Raw genomic sequence first — 16,705 nt, forward strand, 5'->3', positions numbered from 1 at the left:
CACTAGCCCTTTAAAGAAAGACAAGAGGTAAACTTGACAGAGATACAACTTTGGGACACAAGTGCTTGGTTTTCTTTTTATAAAGCAGGAATAAAGCCCAATTGGGAGAGTTATTCTAAAAATCAAACACAAAGAGCTCTGTAAACCTAAGCCACAAAGCACTTTACAGACCTTAGTTTTTCTAATTTACTGAAAGTTCCACTTCCACGGTGACTTCAACACCTAAACCTAAGCCAGTCTGCATTCTTGTCTCAAATCCTGACTGTAACACCTCATTCTCTAACAGCTTAAGTGGGAGACACTGAGATGTGCCTGAATTAAAGCTCTAAAAGGGAGTGCAAGGGGTTACTGCAGCATTAGCTTCCAATACCAGTTTACAAATACCCCACTACTGAGCAAGCCTTAGATGGGCTACTGTTCATCTGCATGCATCTGCTTCTGCCCTTACTCATGCCTGCACTGAGGTGACTCCAAAACAAAAGTCAACCCAGTATCTCCAGACAGTAAAGCCATCTCAGCTACAATTGCTGGTAGTGTGCTTTTAATCAGCTCACAGGTTACACACACTGGCTCTGCCTTTCCTAGCCAACATGCTTGCTAAACCCATGCACAATTCTGCGTTCCTCCTCTAAACCCTTCTCACAGCCCTTGGGCTACATGCAACCTGGCCAGATGAATTTAAGTTCTTAGAGTATAGACTAGATACCATATAAATCAATGAAACTGAAATTAGCAGAGTTTCCCTGCAAACAGTTCAAAGCTTTGAGAACATTTAATAAGACAGAAATTTTTGCTCAGTCAGATTAGATGCAGGCGAGACAAATGTCAAGACTGAGAGAGAACAGGAAGGGACTTCCATGAACTACTAGGAATGCCATTAGCGCCTTGCTTCTCTTCAGAAAAGCACACCCACTGCCAAGTCTGGCAACACACCTGTGACCCCAGTTCTTTGCAGGCTAAGGCAGAAGGATCCCAAATTGGAGGTGAGTTTAGAACACACAGGGAGGCTGTCTCGAAAAACAAACAAAAATTAACAGACACTGGACGTTTTGTGAAGCCAGACCATGAAACAATTTAGTAGCATTTCTATCAGTAGATCTATACGACATAAAATGCCTTGACCTCTTACTGAAAGACTAAAGAGCAGACACGTTTGTTTAAATTAAAGTACAATACTCTTGAGTTAAAACAAAAGTGTAAAACTGCTCCCCACTTTAATCAAATGTTTAGCTAACCCTGGGTGGCCTGTCAGTCCTCATCACACTCCAAGAACAAGCTGTTTAACCACAGCTAGGATGAGCCTTCATCCCATGCCACCCAGTTGGTCTGAGGCTGTATCGGCGCGATTGTCAGCGTCTCTTTCCACTTCCAAAAGTACCCCAACTTGAACAACAGATTAATACAGTCACCTTAATAATAGCAGATACATAAAGTTGTGACACTCAGAAGTGACAAAGGACCACCACCCAGCCTTAGGATTCCTGATGTACTTTCAAGGTTTCCTGACAGCCAATTCCAAATCAATAATCTTAGCAAATCAGTGAGGTTTTTATAGAAAACTAATTGGATTACCATTCCTAAATCCCTCTATACAAGAACTCATGCAATTATCTTCCCATTTAAAAATACAAGCCCATAAAGTCTCCTTTTTACTATACCTGGGTACATTTATAAGCATATGCATGACAATTTATAGCTAGTTGTCCACCAGAATTAGATGCTAAGACCCTGCTGCTGAAACTGTAGACTATTGCGGGGAGAGGGAGGGATGACACACATGCAGTGCTAAGGCTGGGGTAGAGATGGGAGCATCCTCTGCTGGCCAGCCTGCACAGTGCCAGGAGCTCCTGCTCAGGTGCTGTGGAGACTGTCAAAGCTCTACTCAGAGGTCAACAGTACTATAAGATGTGCCTACTGGTGTGCAGTGGCATGACTTTTATGAGGATAACCAACCAATCACATTCAGACTGGAGTCAAATCTACTCTACAAGAAGGAATTCATGCCCAGTGTTATAAATCTGGTCAAAAGCCTGTTGAAGGTGGTATGGAGTTGTAGGTTCTAGTAGAGATGCTCCAACTGTTGTTTTTCCCGAATGGACCTGATATCAAGTTGCTACCTAAACAAATATGCTTATCCCTATAGATAAGTGCTGCTGACAGTTTTGATCAGAGGAACCCCTCCCCATTGGTCAGTCAGTGTTAATACAGACATAACTGGTCAAAGTGATGAGAGTACACTTACTCATGTAGCATTCAGCCTTAATGAGACATCTATGTCATCCCAGACATCCGAGACATCACAAAAGAAGGCAGAAACACTGCATTACGAAATGCTATCTTCTGAGTATGACATGTTTGTGGCACTCTTGAACTCACAGAAGCTATAATTACCTGCACAAGATTGGGCCATCAACATTCATTATGGAGCAGGATGAAGCTCAAGAGGTTCATCTACCCCTAAGAACGGTTTCTTTTAGGGGAGGGGCCTTTCCCCCCCAGTGATATAGCAACGTTACTATAAATAACCTCTCACCTTGTGCTTCTAAAAGCTGCCTTAATAAAACCCATTAAGTCACAGGTTGGAGGATAAAGCAGAAGAGGGGACAAACTGGGAAGAGGAAAGGGTCAGTAAAAGCAGTAAGAGGAGGACAAAAAAGCAACAGGAGTATAAACACGATCAATATACTATACGTGTGCAAGAAAATGTCATTTTAAAGCTCATTATTATGCATAACCAATATATGCTAGTAAAAACATTTTTAAAAGGCAGTAGCTAAGACTCTTTTTAAAAGAATTTATTTTTTATTTTATGTGCATTGATGTTTATCTGCATATTTGTCTGTGTGAAGGTGTTAGATCCCCTAGAACTGGAGTTACAGACAGTTGTGAGCTGCCATGTCAGTGCTGAGAATTGAACCAGGATCCTCTGGAAGAGCGGCCAGTGCTCTTAACCACTGAGCCATCTCTCCAGCCCCCAGTAGCTAAGATTCTAAACCACTAAATGGCATTACTAGCCTAAAATCCTGCATGGCTTTGATAAAGACTTCATTTTTTTTTAGCTGATTCTACATCTGTGAAACTGGAACAATGTTTGCCTTCTCCACTTTTACAGAACAACCATACTGGCAAGTACCAGTGTGGGTTTGGGCACTTTATGAATGAATGGACTGCTTTCATTGCTCAGGAAATAAAGACTACACCAACCTTGCTTAAGAAACCTAAAGTAAGGCTACAGAGATTGTTAAGAGCACTAGCTGCTCTTGCAGAGGATCTGGTTTGGTTCCCAGCACCCACAGGGGAGCTCACAACCATCAATAACTCCAGGTCCAGTGGATTAGAGCCCATTTCTAGCCTCCATGGACACCAGGCACACAAACATGCATGCAAAATCTTAAACCAACAGCAACAAAAATACCTTGCCAGATGTAATGATACACACCTTTAATCCCAGCACTCAGGAGGTGGAGAGACAGGCAGATCTCTGAGTTCAAGGCCAGCCTGGTCTACAAAGAGAGTTCCAGGACAGCCAGGGCTATATAGAAAGACCCTGTTTCAAAAACAAAACACCACCAAAAAGGAAGACAACGAAATCTCTACCAGTAGATGAGTTCTCCTCTGCTTTTCTTCCTAGGTTTTTAACGTAACTGTGTCTTATCATTTGTAACATGATGAACGTGTTGCAGATACAGTGCAATGCTGGTCCGCTAAGTTGATACTGAACTGAAAGATCTAGCCTAAACATCACAGTCTAGGAAATCTCTAAATGGAAGTAAAAATGTGAGTGAGTGAGTGAGTGAGTGAGTGAGTGAGTGAGTGAGTGAAAATCATCTTCTCCACTTTGAAGGGAAGGACCACAAGCACAAAAGAAGTAATAAGATCTGATTAAGAACTGATTGGAACTGCAGCCTCGGGGAAGGCATTTTACCTTTCCAAAGTGAACACTTGCCTGTTCATTTTAAGAGAAGTCTGAGGGGATGAAATGAGAATCTCTGATGACAGCATTCCAAAACAATCAGAAGAGCATTAGATGCTGATGAAAGCCCTGGGTAGAAATAGTTCCTACATGGTTAGAGTGGAACCCCAAAAGAATAAGGAAAGCAAATAAAGGCTCACAATTAAAATTCACCCCACCACCCTATCTCTACTACAGCTCCTGGATTTGCTAAGACAAATCCACATTGGGGAGCTGTAAAGGTCACAAGTTCAGTTCCTGCCCAGCACAGCCTGCTCAGTGACCAGTGTTTCACACTGATAAATGCCTCCCAAATCTCAAAGCACCGAGTGAGAGTTCACAAGGTTAGAGACATTAATTAGCACCACTTATTTGGATTCTGTATTCATCAAATATAACAAGCAGCTATTCAATAGTTGCTTATTTGCACTCTTCTAAGATCCCAACTCAAACACCCAGCCACAGCACAAAACAAAGCCCAAGAAAATAAACCGAACTAAACCTTCACCAACAGACTTGTGCCTCAAGTAAAACCAGCAGCTTTGCCCCACGGCAGAGGGTCTGCACCAGGCTACAGACAGTAGCAGCGCAAGTAATGAGCACACAGTTACACAACAGCTCCATGCTGCAAAAGAAGAGATGTGAAGGACTGTGGGGCGGGGCGATGCTGAATGGGCTTTAACCATTTCTCACTATGTCCCTTTGCTTAGCTCATTGATCTGCAATCCCCACAGGAACAAAAAACTGGACAGGATTCTTTCAGAGCCTTCAAATTCAGAAGTCTATTTCCCTACAGGTACATCAATTAACCTACCTTCTGATCCCCAAACAGGCAATATTTTATAAATAATGAACTATGTGTGTTACTGTTTAAGACTAGATTAAGAGACTAGGCATGATCTCTTATATGTTAGCACTCTAGATGAAAAGCAAAAGACAATACAGAGAAAAATCCCTCCTTGTAAAGCAGCCCCTAACACTACTAACATTCCCTCTCTGCATGATGGGATCACCTGCAGTGATTTCTAACATTAGAACCACTAAGCCCAACCCGTGACCTGCTCAGTCAGAATCTGCAGGGCTCATCTCCAGGCACCAGCATTTTCTTTCTGATGTACAGCCAAGATAGAACTATAGAAGGTCATAAATACCACAGCCAGTAGAAGCTCCAGGGCAGACCTACACTAAAAAGAAAAACATACACACACTCTACATTCTCTTTAGATTTGAGGTCAGTGACCGTATCTTTCAATAAAAGAGCTCATCTTCTATTTCAACAGTAAGGATCCCACTGGGAGATGAACCCTGAGAAAAACAACTCTTCCTCTGTCCTTCCTATCCTACCTGTGGGCACTATGACATCAACCTAGCAAAAATGCAAACACCTGGCAAATATTCTTTAAAGCAGAAGACAACCATGCAGGGGACTATTGATTATCCTAGTTGGTGAGATTTGCTTCAGCAACTCTGATGAGATTCAGTTACCTTCTAGAATGGGGAACTACTTAATCTTTCACTTAGCACTGCCATTCCATGTGTTCCTTGGACAAGTGTAACCTGGGTGGTTGTTTTGGATAACCCTATAAAGAACCATGAGTAAACCTTTGACAGTATCAGAAACTACCCTTCCAATCTCCCTTAAAAATGTCAAGATCCTGCCAACAAGATGAAGTTAGTTCACAACATTTCTGTAAGGGATGGTCTTATGGGTCCTACCTTACCCCCCCCCCCCCCCCAGTCTCATCTGCTCAAATCTTTAAATACCAGAAAGACACTAAAGGTTTTACAAACCGGCTGTACTGAGGCTGAGGGCTTACACACCGGCTGTACTGAGGCTGAGGGCTTACACACCGGCTGTACTGAGGCCGAGGGTTTACACACCGGCTGTACTGAGGCTGAGGGTTTACACACTGGCTGTACTGAGACTCAGGGTTTACACACCAGCTGTACTGAGGCTGTCTTATAGAAAGCACCCCAGCCCAGGCTGCAATAGAGGTTGTAAACAACACACCAACAACAAAGGCAACAGAAACTGCTTTCTCTCAAGTAAGGTGTCCCTTATTAAAACCCACCCAACTAAGAACACCCCAGGGAGAAGAATGGAATTGTCTTGCTACAGATTGCAAAGATTCAAGTAATCTGTGAATAGAAGCCAAATGATAGAAAATAAAAAGACAAGTCCCGTATTAAGAAGTAGGAGGTATCAGGAAAACCAGGCCAAAAAATTACACAGTCTAGAGATCAAAAGCACCACAGCAGGTATTATGGCTAAGAGATTATTCCTCCTACAAGACCCATAATTTAAATAACATGATTACAATAACTTTAGGATTAAGAAATGCATTTAATTCATAACCTCTAAAAGCAAATTCACTGGTAAAACTATATTACCTTCCAAAATAAGTAATTTCAGGAAAAGCCACCATTTCTCTCTTCATGCATCCTTTTGGAACACACATAACAGAATTAGACATAGCAGATACCCACCTGGCTGTCCCGTGCTGGGAATCCATGATAACCTGGGGTCAGCGGCTCGTTCTAAGACAAAGAGAAAAATAATAATCAAACTTTAAGAGAAAAGAAAATGGTAAGAATCAAAATCATTCAAACTAATCAAATATGAATTTCTGCCCAAGTTACGAAAATTGGCCATTTCAGTACTCTACCTGCCTACTACACACACTCCCCAGTTAAGCCGTACAATGCCATCTATACACACACACTACAGACAGATCCTAGTTCCTCTTTATGAAGATAAACTGTTTCCTTCACGGTGTACTCAAACAGGGTACTACTGAGAAGACACAGGGAGAATAATTCTTAACTTCCTTCACCCCTGGAGCTGGAGCAGACCCAAAAGCTGACAGTAGGAGAACCAGAGTTCCACACATGTCCACGTGTGTTCACCCTGTCGAGAAATGCTTTCTAACCTAGAAAGTTTCAGTTCATCCTATCAGTTCTTTTAAACACAGATAACTTACACTTCAGTCACAATTTTTAGTAATTTCTTCCCATACAGTGTTTGTCTGTTTCCTAAACATCTCCACTGTTTCTTAGAGATATTATGGCTGAAACAGGTTTTTCACAAAATAAAATTTTTTAAATTATTGGAGCTGGTCAGGTGTCTCAGCAGGTAAGGGCACATGCTACCACATCACAAGCCTGATGATCTGAGTTCCACAGAATGGAAGCAAAGAATTGACTCCTGCAAGCACCCCAACCCCGAAAAATAAATCTAAAAATAAAGTTGTTGACAAATTAGAAGGAAAAGAAAGAAATTCCACTTCACTTCAAGGCTTCCATACCACTTAGTCATCTGTGGACTGAAGTGAGTCCTAGCATGCATATATGTTAGTATTAAGATTACTTGCACAGTTCACTTTCCATGTTACTATTTTAATTTCTTCCTTTAAAAAAATCCATCATATTTAGTATGTCTCATCTTCACACCAAACAATTAAATCAAGATCCATGAGGACAGAGGTGCTAGGCAACAAAAGTTATACAACTAATTCAGTCCCACAGCACACAGCCTGAGAATCCACTTAGGGCTCGCTGGACCCTCTTGATCATTCAAGCAGCAGACACTGAATACTAAAACTTCCAGAGTAACGTTAAATGGCTGAAGACATGAGAAAGTTGAGTAAAACGATGTCCTTGCATCCCAGAAAACTTTAGGGGGAAACAGTGTATACACAAAGGAGTAATGACAGCCTATAATTTCTTTTAGTTTCTAAGGACTCAATGCAGCTACTTAAAAAGCCCCATCCTCTTTCCAGGCACTTGGATTTTCATTCATACTGAAGAGAAGAAGCAAGAATTTTCCCTGATGGGACTTCATGGGAAGAGAATAAATTTTCTATTTAATGGCAGCAACATTAAAGATGTAATTACATTCGAAAGCATCGATATTTATGCATATACAGTCAAAGTATACGCTCACTTCAAAAATATGAGGTAGAGTCAACTTAAGCTTATACAGACCACTGAATCTTGTCCATTATGCTCTGTTCTTTCACAAGATCTAGCACAATGACTAACACATAGTAGACAGCTAAAACAATATTTAAGCAAATAGATGGAATTGGTTTTACATAAGCTAAGAATTCTAATCTAAGTTATTTCCTATACCTAAATTTCTGTTGGACACTTAAATATCTGTAGTCACAAAACAACCACTAGTCATTATTAGAGATAACTGCCTAAAAAATTATAGATCTCAAAAACAAAAATCTCGAAAGAGCTGAAGAGCAAGCAGGATCTCAAAGTTGACTACAAAGCTCTAACAATCAGGGCAATGGGACACTGGATGTCTGTTTCTGCCTAAGGAAGAACTGTGCTCTCCCCACAGCCATTGTATGTGTGTGCTGCTGGGAAGTTAATCCAGGGCCTTAGAGGTACTAGACACACGCTCTACATCTGAGCTATATCCCCAACTCTTTTATATTTATTTAAATAAAAGCCTGCCAAGTGGTGGTGGCACTCAGGAGGTAGAGGCAGGAGGATCTCTGTGAGTTTGAGGCCAGCCTGGTCTACAGAGTGAGTTCCAGGACTGGCACCAAAACTACACAGAGAAACCCTGTCTTGAAAAAAAATGAATGAATGAATGAATGAAAAATAAATAAATAGCCTTGGATGGGATAAAAACTAGATCTAACACCTGTCCAATCAGACTGGGACATAAAGTGTTCAGAGCAGCTTAATTCCAATGGACCCAGAGAGCAAAACAGTGAACAAGGGAATAATTAAAGGAATGAGATGCTAAGTGTGGATGAATATGGAAAACAGTAAGTGAAAGGAGACCAACGAGAAAATGACTACAAATGACCAAAATGACCATTCTAGTTACAGGCAATGTCCCAACCTGACAAACCCACAGTAACAGAGAACGCATGAGTGGTTTCAGAGGCAACACGGCACAAATGAGCAATAACACTAACAGGCTTTATTGGGGGATGATGAAACTGATCAGAATTGGGTACTAGTGACAGATGTACAGCTCAGTCATTATACTGGTGAAAAACACCAATCCTCTGAAAGGGTGAAATTAATAGTGTAGGAACACCTCAGTCAATCTCTTACTTAGGGGCCAGCAAGATGGCTCAGTGGGTAAGGGTGCCTGCCAGATCCACAGCATAGAAGGGAAGAACTGACTCCTGGGTTGTCCTCTGGTCCACTGTGGCATGTATTTGTACATACAAAATGTATGTACATGTCTACACACATACATTTTTAAAATTAAAAAGATGAGAAAATAAAAACCAGTAATAGTTAGAAGCAATGTTGGCTCTCTCTCACACTAGCAATTACATGAGACATATAACTTAGAGTACTTATAAGAAGGGAGAGAGAAGGGGGCAGGGCAAGGTACAGCAGGGTAGGACAGGAGAGGACAGAGAACTGGCTCCTGAAATCCACACGTACTCTACTTGTTCTGAGTTCCACAGATTCATCTCAATACCATCCTCTAACAGTGATGACGACAAAGAAAGCACTCAGATCATGGGGGCAGTCTCTGCAGTATAACTCCAGAATGGGGAGAAGAGGAAGAAAACAAAGCAAAGAGGAGATGATACAGGAATGTGTCAGGGTATACATATTTCCTATCTTTGGGAGAACTGCTGACCTTAGACTACAGAACCCAGTACTCCAGGGACCTATTCTACCCTTCTGCAGGTTCTCATCTCAAGGACCATTCCATATTATCCTTTAACTATAAACAATTTCAACATTTTCTCAGAGAGGTTATATGACTAAGAAAGCAGTCAAAGTTGCGTAGCTTGGTCTCTTTGTAAGGCTCCTAGAAGTGAGATCAGGGCCTGTCCCTGGTGCTTAGTTGGCTTCTGGGAACCAGTTCCCCATGCTGGATTACCTCACCCAGCATTGACACAAAGGAAGGAGCCCTGTCCTGCCTCAACTTGATGTACCATGTTCAAGCCCACGGGAGGCCTACCCCTTTCTGAATGAAGCTGGAGAAGGTGTAGATGGGGAGCAGGGTAGATGGGAAAGGGGGAAGAGGAAACTGCAGTATGTAAAATAAACAAAAAAATGTTATTTAAATAAAATAAAATAAAATAAAATAAAATAAAATAAAAAAGAAAGTAGTCAAAAAGTCCAAGTGCTTGCGTTAGGACCCATTCCCCCTCACATATATTCTGTGCCCTGACATCCTAGAAACCAACAACACAGAAAACACTGTCCAAAAAAAAAAAAGCCAGGCAGTGGTGGCACACGCCTTTAATCCCAGCACTCGGGAGGCAGAGGCAGGCAGATCTCTGTGAGTTCGAGGCCAGCCTGGGCTACCAAGTGAGTTCCAGGAAAAGGCGCAAAGCTACACAGAGAAACCCTGTCTCGAAAAACAGAGAGAGAGAGAGAGAGAGAGAGAGAGAGAGAGAGAGAGAGATCGATCATGATTCTAGAAGCTAGTATCATCAAAAACACCAGAAGCAAAGACTGAACAACATCACTGCCTGTTGTACAAGGCCAAGGTTACCGCAAACTCTTCTGGGAATTGGAGAGCCATGCCTCAGAGTGGTCTGAACTAAATTAAAAAGTATGGCTTTCCTTTTCAATTTTACTGTGTAGACATCCGTCTCTCTGCATTAACTTCTTATGGCTTTGGATTTTATAAATATGGATCTTTGCAGTATGTATTTTCTAGCAACTTGCTCAATTCTGTGAAACTCATTCCCACACCACTAATTCCACTCATTTTGAATGCTGTTCTATTAGTACTGTATCCTTATAAATGCCAACAGGTATTACCATCCTACTTTCTTGCTGATGAATACTGAAATTCCTCTTGGTTATACTCTGTTTACTAACCACACAGCCTGTGGGCATCCTTTTAGAGTTGAGACACCACTTCCCATTCATGCATGCAACAAGAAGTTAAATGAAACTATTACAACTGTCAAGAAGATGCACAAACAGGGATCATCATGCCTGAGGTAGGAAACAAGTATGCAGAGGCCCCTGGCAGGCAATGGGACAAAATGACCTAGTGGAATCCCATCATTCTCTCTGCTCTAGAGAATCGCCAGTGCATATGTGCACATTGTCAGTGCTGTCAGTCACAGTGCAAACCTAGGAGGAAGTTCAGTTTCCCTCACAGTGGGGTGTTTCATTGTTTATGTGATTTCAACATCCTATGTGCAGACTGAAAAATCAGGAACATCTCTAAGAATGATCTAAAGGCATATAATTTGGCAGCATGCACTTCATTCACTTAAGATCTCTTACTGGCCCAATGCTGAGTTTTCAATCAGTACAAACCAACAAGCGGTGGAATTATAAAGAAAGTTGAAAGCTTAGATAGAAACCAGGTATATGAAAGCAGTGCATGGTCACTGACGAAATGGAGCAGGAGGACCAGGGATTTAAGTCCATCCTTGGTGACAGTGACCCATACCAGTCTGGGCTTCATGAGATTCTGTCTCAAAAACCAGTAAGTTAACTAATTAATTAAATATATACACATATAAGAAGTATAATCATGCCAGGCGGCGGCGGCACACCCCTTTAATCCCAGCACTTGGGAGGCAGAGGCAGGCGGATCTCTGTGAGTTCAAGGCCAGCCTGGTCTACAAATCGAGTTCCAAGACAGCCAGAACTGTTACACAGAGAAACCCTGTCTCAAAAAGCAAAAAAAAAAAAACAAAAAAAAACAAAAAAAGGAGGAGGAGGAGGAAGAATCACTACCACAGAAATGCTTATTAGCTACAGAGGTCAGCAATTAAACCTATGTGGACATGTGAAAAGGCAACAAAAGGTCCCTAAATAACTGCCAAGTAGAGCAAACCCCAATGGATGCTGAGTGTGCTGGTGGACGCTGAGAGATGACACAGCAAGACAAATGCTACCTGCTTCCCTGCCTTCCCTGCCTTCCCTGCTTCCCTGCCTTCCCTGCCACACCCGTATATGGAAGATCCAGCTGAGCAGAAGAACCTTCTTCAGTCATGGAGCAAGAATGAACCTGGCAACAGCTGTGTGACAATCCAGGCACCAGTGTCCTTGGTACTGATGGTGCAGTCCTGATGATTACAAGGTAACTGGGTAGAGCTGTTTAGAACCACGCGGCTCTTTTTTTTTTTTTTTTTTTTTTTTTTTTTTTTTAAAGAGGAAGGGGCACAATAGCCTAATACCCCTAGTTTTTTACTAGAACAATCAATCAATCAATCAGACAGACTGGTGCATGCTGAACAGACAACAGTATGTTTTTTTGCGGTAGTAGTCAGTTTCTGCCCTCATTCCAAAGATGGGGGACCCAGCCTAGGGCTCCATGCATGCCAAGCAAGAGCTCTACCATACTCTGTTCTTGACACAGTAGTTTTTAAAGCCACTCTTAAAAAACTGCTTTGTGAAAATTGTCAGTGTCATCTCTGAACTAGCTAATATATATACAAAAATACCAGCATGCATATATATATATATATATATATATATATATATATATATATATATATATATAACACTTACCAATACTGAGCATCAAAGGTCCTGCTTCTGGTTCACAATTACAGTTGTGAGAGAGACCCCAAGCAGCAGTCCATATAGCACTAAAGCTAAATCTCCCAGGAGCCTAGGGAGACACCACACTGCCCATCCTCCTGCCTTATGTACATATCATGCTGTACCAATCTAAAGCTTTATCATGAAAGCATGTCATTCTGGCCAGTATCACTGATGAAGGCTGGCTGGGAATAGAAGCAGAAATAATAAATATACGATGAAATAAGCTAATCAATGAAAAAAGTTTAAGAACTATCCCACTGTTCAGTCTCAAGTTGTCCAGATATCCAGAAATGAGCACCCACTGGACTATAGGAGGACTTCCTGTGGTTAGAGAAAGGCCAGCACTCCTCAGGAACTTGTGAGTTCCCGGCTACCAAAGGAGTCCTTTCCCTTACTGCTGCAAGGGATGCATGGTTCCCCTGACATATACCTGTGGCTGCACACCAAAGCCTATTCCAAAGCTCTTAGTCCCTAGTCACAAGTAGTTGTTATATATTTCAAAGCCCCCACTCAGTTACCCTGTCCCTTCCCTCCCAATAACTACTCCCCTCCTTATAATCCCCTATTCTCTACTATCCTGCTCGCTCTCTCTCATTCTCTCTACTATCCTGCTCGCTCTCTCTCATTCTCTCTACTATCCTGCTCTCTCTCTCTACTACCCTGCTCTCTCTTATTCTCTCTATTATCCTGCTCTCTCTCTCATTCTCTCTACTATCCTGCTCTCTCTCTTTCTCTCTACTATCCTGCTCTCTCTCTCTCATTCTCTCTACTATCCTGCTCTCTCTCTCATTCTCTCTACTATCCTGCTCTCTCTTATTCTCTCTACTATCCTGCTCTCTCTCTCTTTCTCTCTACTATCCTGCTCTCTCTCTCTCATTCTCTCTACTACCCTGCTCTCTCTCTACTATCCTGCTCTCTCTCTACTATCCTGCTCTCTCTCTCTCTCTCATTCTCTCTACTATCCTGCTCTCTCTCATTCTCTCTACTATCCTGCTCTCTCTCTCATTCTCTCTACTATCCTGCTCTCTCTCTCTCATTCTCTCTACTATCCTGCTCTCTCTCTCTCATTCTCTCTACTATCCTGCTCTCTCTCTCTCATTCTCTCTACTATCCTGCTCTCTCTCTCTCATTCTCTCTACTATCCTGCTCTCTCTCTCTCATTCTCTCTACTATCCTGCTCTCTCTCTCATTCTCTGTCTCTGCTATCCTGCTCTCTCTCTCTCATTCTCTCTACTATCCTGCTCTCTCTCTCATTCTCTCTACTATCCTGCTCTCTCTCTCATTCTCTGTCTCTGCTATCCTGCACTCACTATCTCTTATTCACTATCTTCCGCTATACTCTCTCGTCTCCTCTGCTCTTCCACTTCCCTAGCACTGGCCATGTCCAGTCTGATTCCCTTACTCTCTTCTCTGGACTCTTCCAGAGGCCTCCAGCTCTTCCTTCCCTCCCTCCCTCCCTCCCTCCCTCCGTCTCTCACATCTACAACAAAACCTTCCCAAATAATGGAATGGTCGTGTCAGCAATTTCCTTACTGCCCCCTCCCTGACACATCTGGTGTCAACACCCAGGAGAGGCACAAATGGACACAGTTTAACATCACTGCTTTTTTATTTTTGTATCTAACAAAAATCAAACCAATTTCACAAAATGGAAGGGGAAGGATGCTATGAATAAAATAAAATGGGCACCTCAGGAGAAAAAAGGAAACAAAGGAAGGTAGGAAATGACCTCTTCTCTACCAAGCACAAACTCTGGCTGTCCCATGATTTAATCTCTGTTTGAAATGAATTTATTGACTTGCATATATTTGGAACAATGGAAGGAGAAATGATTTTTTGCCACATGGACTGGGGGCAATTCCTTGGGATATTTCATTACCTTCTTCACTGCAAGTTGCTCTTTTTCAAGTATTGGCTCTAGTTTAAACAGAGAAAGAAGTAAATACCATGGGCACTGAACATGAGCCTAAGCTGCACATGAATTCCAGCAACAAACATCTCTAACTCAAGAAGAGAGGCTGCTAAGCAATCATGGTATCACTCTGCTTCCAAACCACAGGGTTTATAGTACTTAAAGATAAGATGAAGGCTCTAAGGGGTGTAGACCTGGTAGGTCTAGCAATGTTCCCAGTTCAACGTTCAATTGCTAACTGCTAAAGCCATTACATTATGAGCTTTCTTGACATTACAAAATACAGCTCACTGCAGCTCCTGGTCACAATGGATGACAGTTCTTTGTTACACATACACACACCCTGATCTTGCTGATTTTACTACTTGTTTGCTTTAATTAGAAATACCTGGGGCTAGAGAGATGGCTCAGAGGTTAAGAGCACTGACTGCTCTTCCAGAGGTCCTGAGTTCAATTCCCAGAACCCACATGGTGGCTCACAACCATCTGTAATGTGATCTGGTGCCCTCTTCTGTATACACAATAAATAAGTAAATGAATGAATGAATGAATGAATCTTTTTTTTTTTAAGTGATACTGAATTGAGGAGTGACATACAAGGAAAACCTGGATGACACAGCAAAGCCTGCTCAGGAATGGACCTGGGAGTAGGGAAAAAACTGTTTTAAAAAATAATTAAAGTCAGGAGTGACAGCTCATGCCTGTAACCCAAGTACTACAAGGGTGGAGGCAGGAGGACCAGTAGCTCAAGATAAGCTTTAGCTCCACAGAAAGTTCAAGGCCAGTTTAAGACTCTTTCTGGAAAAGCAAAACTAAAATAAGTGAATAATAGAGGGCGGTGGTGGCGCACGCCTCTAATCCCAGTGCTTAGGAAGCAGAGGCAGGCGGATCTCTGAGTTCGAGGTCAGCCTGGTCTACAGAGTGAGTTCCAAGACAACCAGAGGTCCAAGGAGAAACCCTGTCTCAAAAACAAACAAACAAACAAAAAACAGTGTGTGTGTGTGTGTGTGTGCGTGCGCATGTGCGTGCATGCGTGCGTGTGTGTGTGTGTGTGTGTGTGTGTGTGTGTGTGTGAGAGAGAGAGAGAGAGAGAGAGAGAGAGAGAGAGAGAGAGAGAGAATATCTTAGCTAGGCATCATGGTGCACACCTATAATCCCAGCTCTCCAAAGGAGAAGGCAGGAGGAATGGAATTTGAAGTCTGTCTGATTTACACAACAAGGCTCTGTCTCTTCAATCCCTGTATCTGAGGAGGAAATGAATGTGGTTACCTCTAACCACAAAGCAACTTTGCCTTTTATAATAAATGTCCTTCCTAACTAGGCAGGACATGCTGCTGTCATCCATCCCTTGGGTTTTTTACTTTATTGTGTCCTTGTTTTTATTATTTAACTAAAATTTGTTCATGAAAATAGAGTACTATTTCAAAATAAAAAGAAACAAAATTCTTCCTTAGTTTACCTCTTCCAATTCTAAGGTTCATGCTCATAGTATAGACAGGACACCTAGTCTAAACACCTTACATGTCACCATGATGCCTTAATGGAGAATGCCAAACCATGAAACTTTGTTTCATGTGCCAAATTATTTACAATGCAACATAAAAGCACCTTCAGATTATATATGTGAAGAGTACATAAAATACATGACTTTTATATGTAGATGAGTCTCATTTCCCAAACCTCATTACAAACATGCAAACTTTCAAATATAATCATCATTGATAGAGATTACATGTCCACATAGTTGGGCTTGCCCGGCGGACCGCCTAACTATTTCCGGTTCAGAATAGCCATCTCCGGGTCAGACATTGCTCGGTACCAGGACCCTGTGGCCTTACGTGGTTGCGTAAAGCGCACGCGCAGCCATGTAATCTACGCGCATGCGTGGAGTACCCACAGGAGTTCCTGTATGCATGCGCGGCCCAACCTTTAAAAGGCCGGTGCCATCTTGCATGAGTCTCCCCCCCCCCCCCCTATCTCCTCACCCACGTGTGTTTCACACAGGCCTGTCACCTCTATCCTCTTTAATAAAACTCTTCTGTGGTCTTGTGTTCGGGACGTGTTCCTAGCGCCACTTAAATACTAACAATCATCATCACCACCATCTTAAATCCTGAGCATTTTTGGGTAAAGGATATTCAACCTAAGAAAATGTTCTTTAGTGATTTTTTTTTCCCTTTCTTAAAATGTTGTGGTTTAAGCCGGGGAGTGGTGGTGCACAACTTTAATTGCAGCACTTGGAAGGCAGAAGCAGGTGAATCTCTGAGTTCGAGGCCAGCCTACAGTTCAAGCTCTACAGAGCAAGTTCCAGGACAGCCAGGAAAACA

General features: G+C 42.2%; 1 protein-coding gene across 18 annotated transcripts in view; it reads right to left on the reverse strand.

Moving 5' to 3' along the window:
• Nucleotides 1-16,705, reverse strand: part of Rbfox2 (RNA binding fox-1 homolog 2) — a 241,269-nt gene that overhangs the window by 154,270 nt on the left and 70,294 nt on the right. For all 18 annotated transcript variants that reach the window (XM_036208108.1, XM_036208106.1, XM_036208102.1 and 15 more), the window contains exon 2: nt 6,440-6,490. In XM_036208108.1, the coding sequence (XP_036064001.1) occupies nt 6,440-6,490 (51 nt within the window). The remainder of the gene's footprint in view (nt 1-6,439; nt 6,491-16,705) is intronic.

Source organism: Onychomys torridus, chromosome 16 (assembly GCF_903995425.1).
Source record: "Onychomys torridus chromosome 16, mOncTor1.1, whole genome shotgun sequence".
Taxonomy (NCBI): Eukaryota; Metazoa; Chordata; class Mammalia; order Rodentia; family Cricetidae; genus Onychomys; species Onychomys torridus.